Here is a 23,946-nt window from a genome sequence, read left to right as displayed (position 1 = left end):
GAATAGATAGTAATAGTTTTAGTTTTCTTCAGTTATGATAAAAGATAAATTAGGTACAAAACTTTGTACTCACAAAGATAAGATAGATAATAGAGGATTTTCTCTAATTTTGCCAAATACAAATAGACTGGATATTGTAACTGTAATTCTTACTTGATAACTGTTTTTGTTGTGTATAATCTTACTATTTTAGTTAAAAAATCTTCCTTTTAATTAGACAAAAAGGGGGGAATGCTGTGGAATAATCCTCTTGTACACTGTAAAGATTTGTCACCCAAATTTGTTTAATAAAATGCTGATTGGCCAGTAGCCATGCATGAAGTATAGGCAGGGAGACCAAACTAAGGATGATGGGAAGCAGAAGGGTGGAGTCAGGAGTCACCAGCAGAGGAGCAGGAGATGGACATGCTGTACTGAGAAAAGGTACCAAGTTACTTGGCAAAGCAGAGATAAAAAATACGAGTTAATTTAAAGTGTAAGCGCTAGGTAGTAATAAGCATGAGCTATTGGCTGAGCATTTACAATTAATATAAGCCTCAGAGTGGTTATTTGGGAACAGGTGTCAGGACAGAAAAACTCCACCTCTGTTTACACACCACATACACAGACACAACACACAGAGACACACATACACACATACTGTGTACACATACACCACACACACACTACACACACATATACCACACACACCACACATACACTGCATATACATACACACACACACACACACACACGCCCCACATGCATATACACCATATACAGACACACATATGTGCACACACAGCATACAATACACACACACTACACACACATACACATACCACACAGACACACCACACACAAAAAAACCACATACACCACACACAATACTACACACACACACACACACACACACACACACACACACACACACACACACACAATATTAATGCCCAATGGACTGATGAGAACTCCCTGACAGTGGAGATTTAGAACATTGCTGATTTTATCCTGGGGCTAGCTTTAGACTCCCTAATGGCCATTCTTGTGGACCTCTGACTCTGACCTGCTGTCCTTTTGATAAGCAGTGAAACCTTTGAAATGTATCAAGGGATCAGCAGCTTCCACCAACCAGAGTGTCATGAGGTCCATGCCCCTCTTTGCTGGAACCCATCTACCTGATGTTTCCATTAATGAATTTGAAAAATATCTCGATTGAAGGGTCTGTTTGTTCTACTAGAATAGACATTTCATCAGATAGTAACTGCATTGGAACATGGCACTTAGGGAGACTTGTTCCCAGGCCTTAGTCAGGCATATTTGGCTGCAGAATAACCACATTCTGTTTCCTTTGTTGTGAGAGCTGGGTTCTTTGGTTTTGATTGGCATTGCCTTTCTTCTGCTTGGCCTGGCTCCTCAGCAGCCTCTGGGATGTACCTGATGCAGGAAAAGGCTTTCCCTGCTAATTCAGCAGCAAAGAGAGAAAAAGACAAAAACCAACCAACCAACCAACCAACCAACCAACCAACCAACCAACCAACCAGTTCTGTCTCTAGTCACAAGCAAGAGAAAAAAGCAGACCCCCTCCAACATGGGCCCCTTACCGGATAGTTTTCTGTTCTTTGTGTTCTGGCTTCAGTTGGCTCTGGCCAGCACCACCACCAACACAATGGAGAGTGCAGAAACAGCTGAGGCAGCTTGGACACTGGCAGCATCATGAATGTACTCAGTAGCACGCCCTGGACCTGCCATGAAGTGAGTGGTGATTGTGTACTATGGGTCCTTCCTGCCCCTGCCTCCTACCCCCTGAGTTGCCCCATTTTCTCACCAGGAGCAGCAGGGATCTTGATGTCATGTGTTTGGTGCCTCAGGTGGCAGGTAAACTGTGGTTCCTGTCCAGGAAGAACCCAAATGGACACCCAGGTCTGGTAGGTCCCGTCCCCACTGGGCAGGATGGTCCTAGGCCCAAAGGTATGCTGCTGTGCTGGCTTTCCATCCTGAAGCCAGGCCAGGGTGGCCACATGAGAACACAGATTAAAAGCCCAGCATGTCAGGGTGATCCTGCCCACTGGGTATGTCCTGTTGGTTACCTTCACCTCCGGGAGGCCTGGGAGAAGATGAGGAAGAGCTGGTGAGGTGAGGAGGGCAGAAAGTAGACAGCCACACTGTGCACTTTCGCCTACCCCCTCTACTGTGGGCCAAGCGCCCAGTGATAAGAAGACTGAGGAGGTCAGCAGGCAGCTCCAGTGATGCCCGGCAGCTCCCAGGCATCAGGCCCTTATCTGCCAGAAGGCTTTGTCAGAAGCCAGAAGATCAACCTTCCAGCACATGTGTAGATGATTTTGTAGGGAGAGTGGGCTTCTCTAGTCAACCAGTGGCTGGCGATCTGACTGACTTTCTACCACAAAGCAGCTATCACACACTCCAGAAGACAGGGAGGGACCACCAGACTGTGGCTCTAATTCTTTGGCTCATGAGGACTTTGACTGGTCACCAGGGTCTTTTCTCCCCACCCTACCTCCATTTGTAGGGCATTTTTCATATATATTTTTTTCGTTTTGTCATGAGACTTAGCCAAGGAGAAAGCTTCAACTATCACCTTTCAGGGGCCTTGCAGAGCTGTGCATACCTGTGATACCAGCATTCAAGAGGCAGATGCAGGGTCTTGAGTTCAAAGCCAGCCTTGGTTAGGTAGCGAAGCCTTATCTCAAGAAACAGAAAACTTAACCCTTTCAGACAAAAGCAGAACATCAGGCATAGGATCCCAGTCATGGACATGGATTGGGTAGCTTGCACTTGAATCTGTAGTCCAGCTCTGTGGCTGGATCCTTCTGTCCTGTCTTAACTTTGATCAGACAAGCATGACTCCATCTTACCACCTAAGCCCAGTTGTTCATACCTAGCTTTCTCTCCTTCTGGACCCAGAACATCCCAGAGAAAGAGGCTGATGGAGAGATGGTGATAGGAAATCACAACATGTCCACACGGTTGGGCTTGCCCGGCAGACCGCCCAATTATTTCCGGTTCAAAATAGCCATTTCCAGGTAAGAACATCTCGAGTGGCTAGGACTCTGTGGCTTTATATGGTTGCGTAGTGCGCGTGCACGGCCATGTAATCTATGCACATGCGTGGAGTAGCCACATGCTGTCCTGTACGCATGCGTGGCTCACTCTTTAAAAAGCCGGTGCCACTTTGCACAGGTCTCTCCTCTCTTCTTTCTCTCCTCTCTCTCTTGTCTCCTCACCCACGTATGTGCTTCACACAGGCCTGTCATGTCTTTTCTATCCTATATTAATAAACAGCTCTTCTGTAGATTTGTCATGTTCGAGACGTGTTCCTCGCAGGGTAAGAGCGCCGCTAAATAACTAACTTTGGTGCTGTGCAGGAACGGGCGCTTCCCGGCGCCCTGCGCCTGGAAACCCGGGAACCGGGGACAGAAACTCTGTGTCGCACAAACCGGGAACTCTGCTCTGTTCGCGACAGATCACTCTCCATTTGCCTGGTCGCACAAATCCGCATGCAACACCGCTGCTGATTGGTGAGTTTTCCCCTTTTCGGCTAGCGTAAACGGTTTCCTGAATCCGTGAGAACGACCGTTGAGCCTTGCTGGTTATTCTTGAAACCGGGGGAAACCCCTGGCCATGGTCTTCACTGGCTACGGTTGGCCCCTATCGCAGCCCCAAATTTCCAGCCACCTCCCACGTCTGCAGCTTGAGATATTTTTTGAGACAGAACCACTACCATCAGGTGCGTCCTGGGGCTGTGTGAAGCCAGCACATTCTTCGCGCCCGACGGGGTGGCTGGGGGCATTAAGGGCTCCTGGGGAGACCTTGTTTCACACAGGCCCCCCCCCCTGCTTATCAGCTGATGAGCTGATAAGGCGGCTTGTGCCTGAGATCTGTCCGGCCTCTGGGAGGTCTTGGATCCAGATCACATTTTTTTTTTCTTTTTATTTTCTGCCTCTCTGCTGCAAACATGGCAAATAAGGCTTCTAACCCGATCAGTACTTCCTCTCCCTTAGGCTGTCTTCTTGAAGCTTTACTTAAAGATTCCTAAGCTTATCCGTCTCTGTACTGAGAGATGGCCCAAATATGCTTTAGAAAATAACAAAAAATCCCAATCTTTTCCGGGAGTTACCTAATTCGGGCCAGCGAACAGGCAAATGGAAAGAATTGCTTTTTATCTTAGCTTTCTTTCTCTCTATGTTCAACTGTCTCTTCATTCTCTCCTGCTCATGTGCTCCTAGCTATGCCTAAACCAAAAGATTCTCTGTCCCTATCTCTCTCTCAATAAAGCTCTAGAAAGGTAACCATGGCTTGTGATTCTTTCGCCAACCAGTACGCACCCCCAGCTGGCTGCCTTGGGTGGTGGCCAGCCATGAGAAGCGGCTTTCCACTACTGATACCACCACAATTTTTCCACAGTGAGTCTGCTGTTCTAATGGCTGAAATCTGAGCTATATGTTTGCGATGGACAATCCTGGGGGTTGTCCTCAGGCTGTGCTGGCAATGGCAGGCACATTTTTGCTCCCGACAAGAAAGAGCAAAAATGTCGTCTGGGGTCTACTGGGTAGACCACTGCAGCACAGTTGCAGCCCTTCCCATCCCTTGATGAAGAGGATGGCGAACTTGAGCTGATTCTTAGATCTCTGTCCATTCTTTGGGGACGCCCAAGATTGGAGTCTGATCCCAGTTTGTTATTTTAATTTTTTGTTTTTCTCTCGGCTACAGCCATGGGACAAAGGGGCAGATACATTTACCACCTACATTGGCGGATAGGGGTGGGTACTGGTAAACCTGGCCACATAACAGCATAAACCTGACCACATAACAGTGTGGCAGGTACTTCAGCCAGCGAACAGGAAAATGAGAGTTGCTTCATCTCCAAGCTTTCTGCTAAAGCTCTAAACCCTTTCTTTTCTTTCCCACTTCTGTGTTGGCCACGTGCAACCTTTTCTGTCTGACTTCTGCCCGGCAGTGGGCGGGCTCAAATGTGCGGGCTCGGGAGGTTTCTAAGACTTGTCCTAACTCACCTTAACTCCACCCACTCATTCTCAAACTGCCTTGAGAAGCACAGACAGGTCTAAAAGTAGCAGAGATCTAAACAATTAAGTTTACAATAATCAGGATGGCTCCTAAGCCCCCCCCTTCCCCCCAAAAAATCAGCTTATAGCCTCAGGCAAGTCTTCCAAAGGATCAGTTTACAGTCTGCCTACTGGCAGATCTTCCAAAAGCTGTCCTTAAGCCACCAATTATCAGGAAAAATTCAGGACACGGAGTAAAATCTGACTCTTGTTTCCGGCTAAAGTTAAGTATCTGGAGAGCAAGGCTCCTGACCCCATGGGCAAAAGAGTCATCTGTGGCATTTAAGGTGTGCCAGGGAAGAGATAAAAGCCCCAAAACAAAATTGCCAAGTGCTGGCACTTGCTGACTCCCCGAAATCTGTTGGGTCCCTGTTTTAAGTGAAAAAGGCCATGGGCTAGTGAATGCCCTGCCAGGCCATCAACAGCCTTGCTAAAGGTGCTGCCTAGAGAGACAACCAGTCAGCTGACTGCCCCCAGGTGCCAAGACGCATGGGTACAGCAAGCTAAGACCTCCAGCAAACTTAGGCTTGGCTACAGACACAGCAGGGAATCCAGAACTCAGCAGGGAAGCGATCAGTTTCTTTCCTTCTGGACACCAGAGCCATTGACTCAGTCCTGGGAGTTTTAGGATGTCACTCCTCCTTTCTATTGTTGGGAACAGAGGACAGCCTTACCCACCTCACCAGATTTAATTGTACTTTCAGAGTTACTTAATGAGAAAGATTTCCAACTAAGATAAGAGCTCATTGTCTCACTTTAAAGTTACCGCCTGTGTTTCTCATGTGCATACAGACAGGGCCATGAACTTTGCCTTGTCCCTAATTCAAAAAATAAGTTCTCTTCCAGTCTCAAGCTCCAGAGGACACCAGGATCCACTGCCTTGTCACCAATTCCAGAGGAATAAGGTACCACCCCTTCCTTTCCCAACTAGGGCCACACAGGGCAGAGGCAAAAGGACCATCAAAATATCCAGGCAGTAAGGATATAACAATCTATCACTGTTCAATACTCAGCAACTGATCACTTGTGTTTCCTAAATGCTAAATTAACAAAACAAACAGGTGCCTTAAATAAACCACCTTGAATAAGGCTTATCTCAGGTAAAAATCAAGCAGAGTACTAAAACATCACAGCCACCTTTTTAACATGTCTCCATCTAGACAGGCCAGATCTACCTCAGATAAGTGTCCTGTCTCCATCCGGACAGGCCAGATCTACCTCAGATAAGTGTCCTGTCTCCATCCGGACAGGCCAGATCCACCTCAGATAAGTGTCAACTCCAAAAATAAAATAAGAATGAGTCTTTTCTCTAAGCTTTTTATGTCACCAGTATCTTGTCAGATGGAAGGTTCCCAGCCACATCATGAAGGACGGACAGCTGCAGGACAAGGCATGACAGAACTTCATCCCAGGACCAGCCACACTATGAAGGATGGACACAGCTGCAGGACTCCATCCCAGGATTTCAGGAGCCAGCTTCCCCATCTCCCCCACAAGAACCAATCGATGTCCACCATTCAGCCTGAAGCAGTCTTTGAGAGAAACGGTGCCCCATACCCACTCATCCACATTTTTTTTTTCTTTTTTAAGAGAAAATAAGTCAGGAATGATAGGAAATCACATGTCCACACGGTTGGGCTTGCCCAGCGGACCGCCTAATTATTTCTGGTTCAAAATAGCCATTTCCAGGTAAGAACATCTTGCGTGGCTAGGACTCTGTGGCTTTACATGGTTGCGTAAAGCGCGGCCATGTAATCTACACACATGCGTGGAGTAGCCACATGTGGTCCTGTACGCATGCACGGCCCACTCTTTAAAAAGCTGGCGCCATTTTGCACAGGTCTCTCCTCTCTTCTCTCTCTCCTCTCTCTCTTGTCTCCTCACCCACGTGTGTGCACATAGGCCTGTCACGTCTCTTCCTATCCTATATTAATAAACAGCTCTTCTGTGGATTTGTTGTGTTTGGGATGTGTTCCTTGCGGGTAAGAGTGCCACCTAAATAACTAACAGATGGAGCCCTTGTTCCTGTCTGCTAGGGCCTGGTGTGGGAAATCCTCCTTTCCCATCTGAGGGACCCAGCAGTGGCTCTGGAGGAAACCCTACATCCCAACTTCCAGGCTCTGCCACCCTCATACACACCAGTGAGAACCAGACACCCACAAATCCCATGGAAGGAGCCTCTTGGCCACAGGAATGTTCCCCTGGGTGCTGGGAACCAACCCTGGTGAGTCAGTACCTGTATCCGGTGGAAAGTTCTTCAAGGAAGCCAGATATCCCTGGAGCTGAGCAGGACATATGTCCTCCAAGAAAGCCTTAACTCCATCAGCTCTGGGTGCGTGTGTCTCCCAGAACACCTTGGTCTGCTGGGTGGAGGGCACAGCCATTGTCCATCTGAGAGTCTTCTGGTCAAAGGTCAGGGAGTCCAGCCCATCGTAGCCCAGGCGCCAGAAGCCTCCAATGTTCTGGTTTCCCTGAAGCTCACAGCCGAAGGTTTCCTGGAGGGTGTGAAGGCCTGGCCCGCCCAGGCAGGGACCTGTCATCCAGCTGTCCCTTGATCTTAGCTCCCCTGAGACTTCGGTCTAAAAGAGACTATCCAGCACTCTGCCCCATGGAAGCATTATTGCATTATTCCATTAAGTCTGGCTATGCCTTGCCCAGAATCAGGGCTTAGGAATCATAAATGGGACCTCTGTAATTCTTGTGAGGGGCACCAAAACAGCTTGACCACACAGCTGCCATGACAGGCTTAGAGGCCCAGACACAGCTTCTGGCAGGCAACACCTGGACCCAGGGAAAGCTATAAGCTGACCCCACCCAGTAGGGCCTGCATCTAAGAAGAAATGCCTGACATTCCAAACATTCCCTATATCCCACCCTCTTCTATGATAAAAACCCTGCCTGGGCTCTGGGCTCTCACTGCTGTGTCAGACAGAGTCCAAGCTCTGAGCTTGAAAATAAAGGCTCTTTGCTTTTACGTATGGGATTTGGTCTTTGTGGTGGTGGTCTTTTGGAGGTCCCCACAATCTGGGCATAACACCTCTAGGTCTGCACACTCACCCTTCTTCTGGCCCTGCTGGTTTGTGACCACAGCCAGCATTCTCCTGAGCTGTTCCTTCTTTTTCTGCAGGTCCTCAGTCTCTCTTGTCCAGTTCTTAGCTCCTGCATGTTCCTTGATCTTGGGCCCCACAGCCTCTGCTCTCCTGCTGTCTCCCTTGTACCTCAGGAAGAGCTCATCATCCACGAATATCAGGATTGGGAATGGGTGCTCCCAAGAGTCCTCCGGAAACCAGACTGTGAGCTCATAGCGCAGTGTGTGGGTTTCTGAGGGAGGAGAGACAGGTGACATAATTGACAAGTTGGTTTTCACAGTCAGCTCTGCCTTGACGGATTGAACTCGGACTGTGCTGTGCTGCTGTGTGAGTGTGAGAAGCCAGTGGAATGCTTTGTTAGAGCATGAAAGAGGAAAGGAGGGAGGTGCTGGGGGTCGGGGATTAGGGAATGCTGGCCCTTCACCACAGGGTTTGAGACAGTGGAGAGTGGAACCATTAACATGGGTTCTAATCAGGTCCTTTGAGACAAAGGGTTTCATACAATTTTTGGGCTGTTTATTAGGTCCATATGATATGAATTCACAACATGCCCCCACAGTTGGGCATGCCTGACAAACCTAGACACGTCTGCCTAGCTATTTCTGGTTCAAAATGGCCATTTCTGGGTCAATACTTGTGTGACCAGAACCCTGTGGCTTTGCAGAACCATGTGATCTACACACATGCATGGAGTAGCTACGTAAGTCCAAGTACGTAAGCACAGCCCAGCCTTTATAAGCTGGCGCCATATTTCCCGGCTCTTCTTTCTCACTTTCTCTCTTGACCACGTGTGTTTTCCACAGGCCTGTTCACATCTGTCTCTTTCTTTCCTATCCTAATAAAACTCTTGTTAGTGGATTTGTCGTGTTTTGTGACATTTCCTTGCAGGGTAAGAGCGCCCCCAAATAACTAACATTTTGGTGCCGTGACAAAAACGGGTGCTTCCGGGCTGCCCTGCACCTGGAAACCCCGGAACCAGGGACTCTGCTCTGCACAAACCAGGGACTCTGCTCATACACGACAGACCACTGTCCATTTGCCTGGCCGCACAAATTCATATCCAACACCGCTACTGATTGGTGAGTCCCCAGCCTTTTGGCCAGTGTGAATGGTTTCCTGAATCTGTGAGAATGACCACTGAGTGTCCAGCGTCTCACTGAGTATTCTTGAAACCTGGGGAACCCCCAGCCATGGTCTTTATTGGCTACAGTCGGCCCTATTGCAGGCCTAAATTTCTAGCCATCTCCCACGTCTGCAGCTTGATATAGGATCATCACTGTTGGGTGCGTCCGGGCTGTGTGAAGGTGACATGTTTTTTCTGGCTTGACAAAGTGGTAGATGCTGTTCTGGATTCCCAGGGAATCCTTGCTTCACACAGTGGGTGTTGGCTGACGAGCAGTGAAGTGGCCTGTGCCTGGTATCCATCCTTGGCCTCGGGGATGCCTGGGATCTTGGCTCTGGATCACGTTTGTTTTTTAATTTTTTAAATTTTTCTGCCTCTCTGCTGCAGACATGGGAAATAAGGCTTCCAACCCCATCAGTCCTTCCTCTCCCTTAGGCTGTCTTCTTGAAGCTTTGAAACCTCTCAGCTTAATGCCTCACTTACAGATTCCTAAGCTTATCCGTCTCTGTACTAAGAAATGGCCCAAATATGCATTAGAAAATAACCAAAAATGGCCGCCAAGCGGCTCCTTAGATCCCGATATTTTACGGGAGTTATCTAATTTCTGCCAGCAAACAGGCAAATGCAAAGAGTTGCTCTATATCATCCGTTTCCTCTTTCTCAGTGCTAAACCGTCCCTTCTGGATTCCTTCTCTCCTGCTCATACGCTCCTAGCTATGCCTAAACCTGATGATTCTCTGACTCCGGAATCTCTGACTCTACATCCTGCTAATGAACCTCCACCTCTCCAACCTCCAGCTCCCACCCCTACTCCTAGGGTGTCTGCTCCTTCAGCTCCTCTTCTGGATTCTTCTTCCTTGGCAGCGGCTGTTTCCAGAGGCCCTGCTCTGGCTCCAACTTTCACTCTGCCTACTACACGCTCTTGAACTGCTAAAATGCCTGATTCCAGCCATCCGAATCCATCCACTGTTCTCCGTTTGCGAGAGGTGGCTGGTGTGGATGGACTGATTAAGGTTCATGTTCCATTCTCTCTCGCAGAACTCTCTCAGATAGAAACTAAGCTGGGTTCTTATACTTCTAATTCTGCGTCCTTTATTTTATATATATATATATATATAAATAATATATATAATTAAGATATATATATATATATTATATAAGATATATATAGTACTATCTAATAATTTACTTCCTGAGGAGTGCAGGCAAGGATGGGAACAGGCTAGAACTCATGCAGATTAAGTTCACCAGACTAACCCCTCACATCCTCCAGGAGCTGAGGTGGTTCCTGACCAAGAACCACACCGGCACTATAACACCCAGTGTGGATCTCTAGCCAGAGACAGGTTTATTGCCTGTCTCCTGACAGGCCTCCGTAAGGCTGCCCTAAAACCAGTAAACTATGAAAAACTGAAAATGGTAATTTAGGATAAGGATAAAAATCTGTCCCACTTCTTAGAGCGGCTCACCAAGGCTCTACTTCAGTTCACTAGCTTAGACCTGGAGAGCCCTGAGGGCAGGCAGCGCCTAAAGACCCACTTTGTCTCACAGAGCTTCCCCTGACATTAGGGATAAACTTAAAGTTTAGAGAATGACCCTATGACCCCACAGGCAGATGTGCTGGCAATAGCATTTAAGGTGTACCATGGGAGAAATGAGAAGGCCCAAAAAAAGAACTACCAGATGTTGACAAACACTGTCAGACCTGCTCCCTGAAAGCCATTTGGCCTGTTTCAAGTGTGAGAAAGAAGGCCACAGGGCCTGGGCCTGCACCACCGCCCCACGAAGGACACCAATAAGGCCTTGTCCAAAATGTTGCCAAAAGGGTCACTGGTCAGCTGACTGTCCTAATGTCCCAAGCGACATAGGAACGCCAGACGAAGACCACCCTCCAGCTGACTTTCCAGGCTTAGCCTACAGCGATGACTGATGCTGCCTGGTTTCCGCCCCGGCCACTCCCATCTCACACAGGGAACCAACGGTAGTTATAAAAGCAAATGGGCGCCCCATCTCGTTCCTCTTGGATGCCGGAGCTACCTACTCTGTCCTGAGAGAGTTTTGGGGGCCTACCTCTCTTTCTCGTCTCCCTATTGTCGGGGTTGGGGGAAACCTTATCTACCTCACCAGACACCACCACTCAACTGCATTTCAGAGTCATCCCTCTCACACACACATTCTTAGTGGTGCCAAGCTGCCCGGTACCTTTAATGGGAAGGGATCTTCTAGCTAAGGTAGGAGCGTCCATTTCTTTTGCTCCCCACATTTGCCTCGTCCCAGACATGCCAGCAGCTCCTCTTCTCCTAGCCACTCACTCTACTGACTCTAACAATTCTTTTCCCTTGCCAGCCTCTCAGGTAGACCAAAAGCCTCTTTCAATTTCTCCATTTGAACTAATGTATGGAAGGCCAGTTCTAGCACCAGGTCTTTTATCCAACCCTCCAACTGTTCCAGATAGCCTGTTAACTCCTCTCTTATGTCACCTAAGGTCCATCCTATGGAGCTACGCAGACTGGTCATTACCTCAGCTGTGTGACAATCATTGTCCACCTCCAGTCCACATCGGGGATCAGGTTCTTCTCTTTCCTCCAGGCCAGCACCCTTCACCCCTTTCCCCTAAGTGGCAGGGACCCTTCAAGGTAATATTGTGACTCCAACAACCACTAAACTTGAGGGCTTTCCTCACTGGGTCCACCTGGCTCATCTAAAACCTTTTATCTCACCTCCATCCCAGAAAAATCTCTCCTCAGTAAAACAAACAGGGCCTTGCACTCTCAAGCTCCAGAGGACACCAGGATCCACTGCCTTGTCACCAATTCCAGAGGAATAAGGTATCACCCCTTCCTTTCCCAACTAGGGCCACACAGAGCTGGAGGCAAAAGGACCATCAGAAATATCCAGGAGGTAAGGATATAACAATCTATCACTGTTCAGTACTCAGCAACTGATCACCTGTGTTTCCTAAATGCTAAACTAACAAAACAAACAGGTGCCTTAAATAAACTACCTCTAATATGGCTTGTCTCAGGTAAAAATTAAGCAGAATACTAAAACACCATAATAATCATTAATTTTATCATAGCCACCTTTTTAACATGTCTCCATCTGGACAGGCCAGATCTACCTCAGATAAATGCCAATTCCAAAAATAAAATAATAATGATTCTTTTTCTCTAAGCTTTTTATGTCACCAGTGTCTTGTCAGACGGAAGGTTCCCAGCCACACCATGAAGGATGGACAGCTGCAGGACAAGGGATGACGGATCTTTATCCCAGGACTTCAGGAGCCAGCCTCCCCATTTCCCCCAAGAGCCAACCGACGTCCACCATTCAGCCTGAAGCAGTCTTTGAGAGAAATGGCGTCCCATACCCACTCATCCACATTTTTTCTTTTTAGAAAAAACAAGTCAGGGATGATATGAATTCACAACATGCCCCCATGGTTGGGCATGCCTGGTGGACCTAGACACTTCCGCCTAGCTATTTCTGGTTCAAAATGGCCATTTCCAGGTCAATACTTGTGTGACCAGAACCCTGTGGCTTTGCAGAACCATGTGATCTACACGCATGCGTGGAGCAGCCACATAAGTCCAAGTACTTTATAAGCCGGCGCCATATTTCCCGGCTCTTCTTTCTCACTTTCTCTCTTGACCACGTGTGTTTTTCACAGGCCTGTTCACATCTGTCTCTTTCTTTCCTATCCTAATAAAACTCATGTTAGTGGATTTGTTGTGTTTTGGAACATTTCCTTGCAGGGTAAGAGCGCCCCCAAATAACTAACACCACAGATTCAAAATATTCTGAGAAACAGTTCTGCAACTTATTCCTAAACAATGAACCGTAGATATTGGTAATTTTAAACTCATAGGAAGTAATGGAAACAGAGTTGGTACAAAAGGGGATAATAACATCCTGTCAATTATTTTGAAAGCTGGAAAACAATAATGTATTGCTTGGGTTGGGGTAGGGAGGGTGGTACATGCCTTTAATCTCAGCACTCATGAGACAGAGGCAGGCAGATCTCTGTGAGTTCGATGCCAGCCTGGTTTATAGGGTTAGTTCTGGAACAGCCAGAGCTGTTACACAGAGAGACCCTGTCTCAAAACCCCCTCCACAAAAAAGGAAAAAAGGAGTCAGAGAGAGAGAGAGAGAGAGAGAGAGAGAGAGAAAGAGAGAGAGAGAGGGAATTTTCTGTTGAACACAATTTGGCAGGTCTTGGCAGGGTGGGCAGGATAGACTCCAGAGCGCTCTGGCTGCAAATGGCCCCATGGACGTTTCAGCTGCCTGGGGTCAGTTGAATACAGAGAGCAGTGTCTGATGCTACACCTGAGTTCCAAGGACTGGTGGCCAGGGCTAAGCTGCTGGAGCATAAGCTAGGGCTTGGCTGCCCTACAGCTTAGCTTTTTCCTGCTCATGTGTTTTCCTCCAAAGCAAGAAGAATAAATCAATATAGATTGATCAGTGATTCCTTTACATGGGTAAAATTTAAAATGGGCCAAACTTCTAGTACAGGAACAATCACAACTAGGACATAAAGCACCTGAGTCGATGCTGATTAAATTTCCTGAGGTATTTCAGTTTGTAGATGACGTTCCCTCTCTTGCTCATTCATTTAATCAGTACTTAAATCCATGCTTAGCTCTCATGCTAAGTTAACTAAAAGAGCAAACTTTGAAATTTTGGCCCGTATTGATTGGGTACCAGTCCCCCCCACCCCCAAGACAGGGTTTCTCTGTGTGGCCCTGGCTGTCCTGGAACTCACTCTGTAGACCAGGCTGACCTCCGAATTCAGAGATCTGCCTGCCTCTGCCTCCTGAGTGCTGGGGTTAAAGGTGTGTGGCACCACAGCTGACTGGGTATAGTCTTATCTACCTATCGCTATTGAGGATGTGACTCTGCTCTTTCAGTTGCTTTCTGAAGACTCTCCCTTAAATTTTATATATATATATATATATATATATATATATATATATATATATATATATGTAAAATGTTATTAGCTTATTCAATAATGCAGCTGCTGAAGCTGTAGCTCATAGAATGAATCCCTTACTCCCTTGTCAATCACTTATCCTTCCTTCCTCCTTATCACCTGCTGGAGCTATAGATCAACAAGGAAATGGTATAATAGAACTTTATGCATGTCATAATTCTCCATAACACTGTGCAACTCCTTATCTACAAGAAATTATAGACAGTAATAATGGGAAGGACATGTCTTAACTTATTGACAAAGAGCCTATAGAAATTATTGTGCCATTGAATAAAATGCAGGTTGATTGTTGCATGAATTGGAAATGAAAAGGGAGGGCATGACTGCTCCTAGGTATGGTGGAGGAGAAGGTTTATTGTAGATATGAGGGAGAGCATAACCGGAGGCAGGGACATCTGGGAGAGTCCTGAGTGAGCATGACCCTGAAACAGGTCATGTGAGCAGAGGGTGGAGGGGAGAACCAGGAGACCAAGAGGCCAAAAGGGTAAAAAGGCTAAAAAAAAAAAAAAAAAAGGACCATAGCCCAAATGGCTGGATTATATAGGGAAGGGAAGCTGGGGAAAGGCAGCCCAGCCCTTGGGCTGGAGAAATTTAGGGTAGAGGGCGGGTATGCTAGCCATACTCTGTAATAGGTAGGGACTGAGAGCTGCTGGGAGACCTCACAGCCAGGTCTGCTTTGATATGTTAAATATGCACCTCAGCCATTTGTCCTGAGTTTGAGCTTTACCTGAGGAACCTGCAGGACTCCATTTGGAAGGCCTTGGCCATTAATTCTGACACCCTGCTGCCAGATGTTGACCCTAAGGAGCCCATCCTTGACTGCCGAGATGCTGGATGTTATCTGAGGCATGATCTGACAGATGTTCTTGTCAACTACCAGAGGTGCAGCTCTCTATACAGATGGCAGCAGCTTCATTCAAGAAAGATCCAGGTATGTGGGGCAGTGGTAGTTACTGTCCAGAAGGAGTTCATTTGGGCACAAGCTTTGCCTAGGGGTACGTCTACCCAGGGAGCAGAAATAATTGTTCTGGCACAGGCTTTAAGATGGACTGAAGGAAAAAAGGTGAGCATCCACACAGACATGCTTTTGCCATGGCTCATGTTCATGGACAGATGTATAAACAGAGGGGCTTACTCACCTCAGAGGGAAAGACTATCAAAAATAAATATGAAATTGTCCAGTTGCTAGAGGCCATCTGGATACCAACTGAACTGGCCATTATTCATTGGCCAGGACACCAAAAAGACAAAAGCCCTCAAACTCAAGGTAACAACCATGCAGATCAAGTTTCCAAAGAGGCTGCTCTTGGGGAACCCAAACCCCAGACTGTTCTGGAACTATCTGCTGTTCCTGAACCCCTACTCTGCCTTGATGATATTCCTGAGTATGATCCAGCAGAGATCAAATCATATTCTGACTTGGGGGCTCAGGTGAGCTGCAATGGATGGTGGATCTTGCCTGCTGGAGAAGAATCTGCATGCCAAGTGTACTGAGCCAAAACTGGCTAACTGCCTTACACCATGCCATGCACTCGTTACCTGAGAATATCTCAGAACTCATCTCTCCTCAAGTCTAGCCACCTGTCCAAAGAGAAAAACTTCAGAGCATTCACACTGCTGCCTGACCTGTGCCCAGGTAAATGCAAAGAACATGGAGTCAGGTACAGAACCAGGTGAATTTTGGGAAATGAACTTCACTGAAGTCAATTCAGGATTGTATGGCTACAAATACCTGCTGGTTTTTGTCAATACCATCACAGGCTGGGTAAAGTCCTTTCTACCCTGAATGGGAACAGCCCAAGTAGTAGCTAAGAAATTAACAATGGAAATTATTACCAGATTTGGCCTCCCCATATCTCTGGGGTCTGACAATGACTCAGCTTTCATGGCCACGTTATCTTAATTGCCACGTTACCTTAATTGCTCTCTAAGTCTTTTAACGTAAATTGGAAACTTTGTTGTATATATCATCCTCAGAGCTTGGGAAACGTAGAGAGGATGAATAGAACTTTAAAGGAGATTTTAACTAAATACACTTTTTTTTTAAAGTATTTATTTATTATGTATACAATGTTCTGCCTACATATATGGCTGCAGGCCAGAAGAGGCCACCAGATCTCATTACAGATGGTTGTGAGCCACCATGTGGTTGCTGGGAATTGAACTCAGGACCTTTGGAAGAACAGTCAGTGCTCTTAACCACTGAACCATCTCTCCAGCCCACTAAATACACTCTTGATACTGGTGGTAACTGGGTTGACTTCTTGCCTTATGCTCTTCTCAGAGTCCAATGTGCCCCCTGAAAGAGATACAGCGCTGGTTTGTTCATTGGCAGAAGAGTCACGAGCCATGGTTACCAGAGTTAGGATGAGATTTATTAGAGAGAAGAGGGGATAGGACGGAGAAGCCAGGCCTGGCAGAGGGAGGGAAGCGGGGCAGAGCAGACAGCAGAGAGCAAACAGGAAAAGGGAGGGTGGGGGTCTGTGTGCGGCTTTTTAAGGTGGAGAGTGCGTGATCATGTGGTGTATGCAGCTGCCCGCGACACCCTGATGACACAGGACATCTCAACCTGAAGAGTGAGAGGAGAATATAAACACCCCCCTGCCAAGAAAAGTTCACACCATGTGAAATAATCTTCGGGCGACCACGTCCCATGATCCCGCAGGTACATGCTGGATTGTTACCAGATTGCCTCACTCCAATCTCTGAATCCTTAAAAGGATTTCGATTAACTTTGGATATGATTCTCCCTCAGGTTCAGGTGCTCAACCTGTTGGGTACTGCCAACCTGGTCACCTATTCCTGCCTGGAGATGCTGTATTCGTCAGCCACTTCAAAACTGATCGGCTTGAACCTAGATGGAAAGCACCTTATATCGTGATTTTTCTGGACTGCTACTGCTGTTAAAGTCATTGGTATTTCTGCCTATTCATCCCTCACGCCTCAAGAAGGCAACAGGGAACCCATGGAAGAGGAGCCCAACCCCCAAAGGTGGAAAATGACTGAAAGAGCATTGTTAAAACATCTAACTTTCTAAGGCTTGACTGTCTAATATAACTTTATGTTCTTGCTGTTGAAATTTGTATCATGATTGTCCTATGGATAACAGTTTTGTTGTTTTATTTTCAACCTATACAAAATGCATCTTGACATGGGAAATGAGAGGTATCTCTATCACAGAAAACACCCGGATATTGTCACCATGCAAAAGATTGCCTTTATCCACCAGAGTCCATGGTTCAGACAAAAGAAGGGGAACAGCCTTTAGCTAGATGGATGGAGGATACTTGGGATGGACTAATCTAGCTGACCAAGCCCAGCATAATAACACAGACTTCAGCATTATCACATATTCTTTAAAGGGTTCTGATAATTGAAATTACAGGTGTGCTAAAATAAGAAGGGAAGGGAGGATCCATTAATCTCTTCAATAGAATTTAACACACCCAGAGTCACCCTGTTTGTAACTAATAATATGGAATATAATCTCTGGGTCCATTTAGCACTGAAAAGCCAATGAGAAAGCTCCTTCTGTATCAGAGGAGATCCTTCTATCCCTGGGCTCTTAAAAATAAACTTATATGGAATAGGGTTTTTTAAATAAAAATTGTATAAGGATAATGGGGGACAAGATGTAACATGCCCCTACTAACGTTTTAAAGGCTGTGGCCAATGTTCCCATTGATAATCCTTTATCCTCCACTGTCTATGTTTTGATTGAACAAATGTCCCTTATCCACTTTTTATCACAGCCTCCCCTTTGGTAAACAATTGCCCTTAGGATGGGCTTTGTTTTCTGTGAAAAGAATACTCCTCCTTTCTGAGGAGTGGATGGGGTCAGAGTGTGTGTGGGGGAGCAGAAGGAGGGGAGGGAAGGTGGTGGTTATGTAAAACGAAAAGAAACTTTTAAATAAAAAAAAGTTAGACTGACCAATATGGCTAAAATTGTTCTCCCCCTTCAATGGCCCTCTAATATTATTTCTACTAATTATCATGATTGGGCCCTGTGCCCTCCAATGTCTCACTAACTTGATCACCCAGCAGCTGTTGCACAGAGCAGCATCAGCTTTCAGCTGCCAGACCCAGGTCTGAGAGATTTTCTTGTAGAGGAGGAACCTAAAGACTGTCCTTACTTTGATAACACATAGTAGAACGGCCAACCCAACGGTGTCCACAGTTGTACGGGGCCCTGGCAGCAGGTGGGGCATGGCGCAGTTTTCCCCATTGGGTATCATCACCACAATCTAGGTGACATTGTGCCCCATTTGTCTTCTTTGGAGACCTTAGGATTGCCACTAGGAGCTGGTAATCTTGTTTATCACGGGAAAATTTTTATTAAACATTTTTAAATGCCATATTCAGCAGATCTCTGAAAAGTTTGAGGACCATTATCTATTAAGTATACAAGAGCCAGGCGGTGGTGGCACACGCCTTTAATCCCAGCACTCGGGAGGCAGAGGCAGGTGGATCTCTGTGAGTTCGAGGCCAGCCTGGGCTACAGAGCGAGTTCCAGGAAAGGTGCACAGAGAAACCCTGTCTCGAAAAACAAAAACAAACAAACAAACAAACAAAAATTTACTTTAAACCCACCCCCACCCCCAACCCCCCACCCCCACACCACCACAAAAAAAAGGAAAAAAAAAGTATACATGAACTAAACAAACTTTGTTTTTAGTTACTTGTTTTAGGCTTAACCTTGGAAATACATGCTAACATGTATTTAGGGGGCTAAACAAAGCTTGTCACTAAATGAATTACATACCAGTTTATAAGTTAGTAGCTTTTTTTTTTTTTTGGAGCTGAGGATTGAACCCAGGGCCTTGTGCTTGCTAGGCGAGCACTCTACCACTGAGCTAAATCCCCAACCCCAAGTTAGTAGCTTTTAAGGATTAGAATTTTAGCCTTAACTTTGAGTTGAAGATTTAATTGAAGACCCTTTAGCATTAATAGAAAATTTTCAACCATAAATGCAGTTTGTAAGTGACTGGAGAGTTTCCTGATCCTTTCATAGTGCACCATTACAGAATATTACAGTTTCTTGTATGACTCAATTTATCCAAATAGCTAAAGCTTAACAAAGTTGGCAAAGACAAAGAGACTAGACAAATATTACTGTGAACCTGAGTAGGTAGACCTTAGGAATTTATCACTATACAAAAATTCATTGTAATCCAAAATATTTTAGAGACTTGTTCTTCCTCAGTCTAGAAGTATACACAATGATAAACCAGGGGCTCAGTAGGACTGAGACATTTTAGACGTGCTCCCTTAGCTGGTTTATACCACATGGTTATCTTATGATGGTGGTGAAGTCACATAGCATGTACTCATTAGCCTTAGTGAAAATGGCTGCCAACCATGTGGTTGCTATTTAAAATATCCATTTTTTGGTAGATCTATTTTTTTTTTTTCTTTTTGAGCTGAGGATCGAACCCAGAGCCTTGCGCTTGCTAGGCAAACGCTCTACCACTGAGCTAAATCCTCAACCCCTATTTTTAAACAAGAGTTGAATGCAAGTTACATATACAGTATATTCCAAACAAGAGTTGAATCCCATATATAGTAAGTTGTATCAAGTTAAGATTACCAATGTACAGATTTTTTTTAAGTCTAAGCCTTTCGCTAAAAGTTTTAAGCCAAATTTTTGTTACAGATTTTATAATTTTTTAAACCATACCTAATGAACTTACAAATCTTGAGATGGAGTTTATGTAGGAAAACGGGATGGCTAAAGAAACCCACCCTGACCCTGGAGTTCAGAACTAGGGAAAGATGGCTCAGATAAGGCCAGTGAAAGAAACACAGTTTGGCTCAAATCAGAGGCCTCTCTGCCCCTGGCCAAGGGACTTGTAAAACCAACCAATCACAGAGCAGGACAGTAGAACCCTGGGTCCTGGTTGACTCCACCCCCAAGACGTCCTGTGTAAACTGCCCTGCCTGGTCAGTTAAGAAAAGCTGTTCTCTCCTCCTTGGTAGAGGCAGCTACTCTCCTGGACTCCTCCTTTCCAAATACATCTCTTTCTCAAAAGAGTTTTGGGTGTTAAGATCTTCATTCACTGGCATGGAGAAGATCCTTGCTGGGCTGTCCCTCAGTGGACAGAGCAAGGAGGAGCTGAAAGAGATGAAAAAGTAAGGGGATTGCTACATTTTTGCAGTTTCTTAGGCCAGAGAAGCAAAGCTCTGCTAGGAAGCCCCCTAAAGTGGGGGCTGAGCAAAGCTCAGCTATAGTGGCTCCCCAGGAGAGGAGCAGAATTGCTATATCCTGTGGGGAGACCATCCCCCATTGTAGCAGGAATCTTAACAGGTCTTACTCATAAGAACAAACCTGAGGCCAGTTATTGGGGTGAATGCTGGAAGATCAGAGAGACAGAACAAGCCACAGCTACCTCACCTTGCCAGTTCCTCAGCTGGTCTTATTTCCCCAGACTGGAAGCTTCTGAGTTCTTATCCACATGAATCTCAGCTGAACTGTGCTGCTCCAAAGCCTGAATGCTTAACTAGCCAAATGCTTCTAGTTTCTGGTCCTCACACCTTATATATCTTTCTACTTTCTGCCGTCCCTGCCGATTTCTAATTGGGATTAAAGGCATGTGTCACCATGCCTGGCTTTTTCTAATGTGGCCTTGAACTCAGAGATCCAGAGGAACTTCTGTCTCTGGAATGCTAGTATTAAAGTGCTTCCACTGCCTAGCCTCATGTTTAATATTGTGGCCGTCCTGTTCTCTGACCCCAGATAAGTTTATTAGCCTGCACAATATTTTGGGGAACACAATACCACCACACCCCATTACACCAGGTATAGCCTGACTCCTGAACAGTCAGGATACCCTTCCCTGCTGAAGCCATTCCAGACCTGACTCTCCTGAGCAGTCAGAAAATTTCCCTTCCAGGGTTGGGCTGCTTCCTGGAACTCTAGCCATCAGAGCTATGCTAAACAGCTCGAGGTATCCAGGACACCTTCAGGGCAGAGCTGTCCTGAGCAGCTCGAGGTGTCCAGGATACCTCGTCCTCCAGGGTTGGGCTGCCTCTTTTGTAGCCCCAGCCACCAGAGATGTCCTAAGCAGCTCAAGGTGTTGCCTGACTCCCAGGTAGTCAGGACACCTCTCCCCAGAGTTGCAAAACTCACATTTTGGTGCCAAAACCTGGGACCACACCCACAGAGTGGCAACAAATTTACTCAGAGTTTATAGCATAGTCTTAAGAGAATTTTGAAAGTTGTGTGCAGAGAAATCGTAGAGAGGAAAGATTTTCCAGAGTGGGAACTAGAGAAACCTTAGAGAGAAGAGATGTGTGGAAGCGGAGAGCAGAATAAGTTTAGATAGAAGAGATTTTGGGATCATTTGTTTGTGCGGTGGCAGAAGTTGTTACCATAGGAGAGAATTTGAAAATAAAGCATGTCAATCTTTGGCCGTTGAGCTGTACTAAGGTTTTGTATAATATTTTAGGGACCAGCCTTAATATTATACTTCCCAGGGGCTCAGGAGAGAGAACTACGAACAGCGAGGACTATTTTTGGGAAATAGAATCTCAGCACACCGAGCTCTATAGTCCACTTGCTTTAATTCCTCTGAGATAACATCCTATCTACACAGCTTCAGTTCTGTTCTCGTGCCTAACTCCTTTCTTGCCTGATTTCTCTCTACATTTATCTACTGCTCCCTCTAAGTTCTATCTTAATTCTCTCGTCTTAATTCTGCCTCATCTGGGTTCTTCTCATCTCGTTCTTACCCAGCTAGTACTTCCCCATCTGACTCTTCCTCATCTTCCATCTCATCTACACATTCTCTCTGGTCCATAAGCTCCTTATCCCTTTCCATTCTCTGTCTCTAAGTTCCCCCCAGGTCTCTCAGGAGTCCAGTTATAAACCTGTAACCCCAGCTTTGAGGAGCAGAGACAGGCAGTCCTGAAAACTCATTGGCCAGCCTGCTCAAACCATGATTTTTAGGATCAGTGAGAGCCCCTGCCTCAGGACAATAGAGGACAACTGCTCTTCTGTCCTGTGCAATACCCTGCACACTCACATGCTGAAACACACACACACACACACACACACACACACACACACACACAGAGAAATTGTTTCCCATTAAGAAGATAAATTTTTCTAGCCAGGCATAGTGGCTCCTGCCTTTAATGCCAGCACTGGGAGGCAGAGGCAGGTAGATCTCTAGGAGTTCAAGGGTCAGCCCGGTCTACATAGCAAGTGCCAGGACAGCCAGAGATGATACATAGTGGGACTCTGTCTCAAACAACAAACATCAACATCAACAAAACAAAACAAAACAACAACAACAGCAGCAATTCTTCCAAATATTAAAAGAGCAATCTTCTACAACAATCTAGGGATTCAGGGAATGGAGAGGAGATTCTCAGCTGGGTGACTTGAAGCTGCCCTTTAACTCCAGCCCCCGGCTCCTCCCTCCAAACAGGCCAGATCCTGCACACCCTCCCCCACACCACCCTCCATTTCGTTCCCCACAGCTGCTGAGGCCCTTTTCACCTTCTTGGCAAGTCATTCCCTTCCCGCTCCAGCTACTGATTTCACCACAAGGCCCGCCCCCTTCCCGCTCCCTCCTCCCCCAGGGCTTAAGCCCTTGTCTCTGTGCAGTCACTCATGTCTTGAGGGGAGGGCAGGGGACACTAAAATCCTTCACCCATCTCTGGTCACTGTGCCAGAGACTCCCTTCACCCTTCCCCAGCTGCAGACACCCCATTTCCTCCCTGAAAGGCCACCGGCCCAGATGTAGGACAAAGAGCAGACAGTTCCTTCCTGCAGAGGCTTCCTGATTTCAGTGTAGTAAGTAGTCAGCGCACACCTATACTCAAGTACCCTCAAGCTCCCCAATCTGTGAACACACCACTTAGGCCAACCCACCCTCATGTTTTACAAAAGGGCTGAGTTATTCTTCAGTTAGTAAAGCCTCCCTCCTCATCCTGCCCCTTCTCCTTCCTCTACTCTTCCCTCGTTTCAAGCTCTCAGACTCAATCCGTACCCCGCCCCGACCCAGGGACGATCCCCCACCCTGATCCCCACCCTGCCCAAAGCTCACCCCGGGGGCAGCATAGTCCTGAATCCACCGGGAACAGCAGTGAGACAGACAGGAAGACTGTAAGTCCGTATTCTCTGGGGTTTACAGAACTGGCTTTCATTTTTTTGCTCTCTATGGCTTCGTGATAAACAAAGCCAGTCACGTCAGCTCCATGGTTTAGCTCCACCCATCAGCCTGCGGCAAAGCCGGTCCATAAAAGGTCCAGAGAGAGTCAGGTTCTAGGTTGCTCCATTTCCCCACATAGTGCCCCTTTTCTTTTTTAAGGTGAGATGAGCAATTCATGTCTGTATGTCTAAGAGACCCCCCATATCCCTTCCACCAACAAATGCCCCCTAATTTTGTCAAATGAATCATCAACATAAATAGCTTGAGCATAATGCTGAAGGACATTGAAGGATGTTAAAAGGGGTCAGATCCTTGTACCTCCTGTAATAAATCTTTAACCAGGGCTGAAGGGGAATTGAATGTGTGATGACACAGCCCAGGTCAGTAACTAATTACCTGAGTGTTAATAAAGCTAAACTAACATTCTTGTGACACCATATTCCCCATAAGTGATTTAATTCTATCCCATTTCCATTCTGATTCATTATAGTTTCAAGGAGTAACACAGACATGTGTAGAGCCATGG

General features: G+C 46.4%; 1 protein-coding gene across 8 annotated transcripts in view; it reads right to left on the bottom strand.

Moving 5' to 3' along the window:
• LOC118581271 (zinc-alpha-2-glycoprotein-like) overlaps positions 1-23,676 on the bottom strand; it is a 38,100-nt gene extending 14,424 nt beyond the window's left edge. For 2 of the 8 annotated variants that reach the window (XR_004944678.1, XM_036183284.1), the window contains exons 1-5: positions 23,316-23,669; positions 8,121-8,384; positions 7,300-7,575; positions 1,808-2,086; positions 1,584-1,724 (exon numbers count right to left, since the gene is read on the bottom strand). Coding sequence is in view for 7 of the 8 variants with exons in the window: in XM_036183284.1 (XP_036039177.1) it covers positions 1,615-1,724; positions 1,808-2,086; positions 7,300-7,575; positions 8,121-8,384; positions 23,316-23,415 (1,029 nt within the window). In the remaining variant the exon portion in view is untranslated. Of the gene's footprint in view, positions 1-1,583; positions 1,725-1,807; positions 2,087-7,299; positions 7,576-8,120; positions 8,385-23,315 lie in introns of all 8 variants that reach the window. The other 6 variants (XM_036183329.1, XM_036183322.1, XM_036183303.1 and 3 more) reach the window with 5 other exon arrangements.
• Positions 23,677-23,946: the final 270 nt, after the last annotated feature.

The sequence above is a fragment of the Onychomys torridus genome, chromosome 1 (genome assembly GCF_903995425.1).
Source record: "Onychomys torridus chromosome 1, mOncTor1.1, whole genome shotgun sequence".
Lineage (NCBI taxonomy): Eukaryota > Metazoa > Chordata > Mammalia > Rodentia > Cricetidae > Onychomys > Onychomys torridus.
Note: the sequence above shows the minus strand (reverse complement) of the source record. Positions and strands in the feature narration are given on the sequence as shown.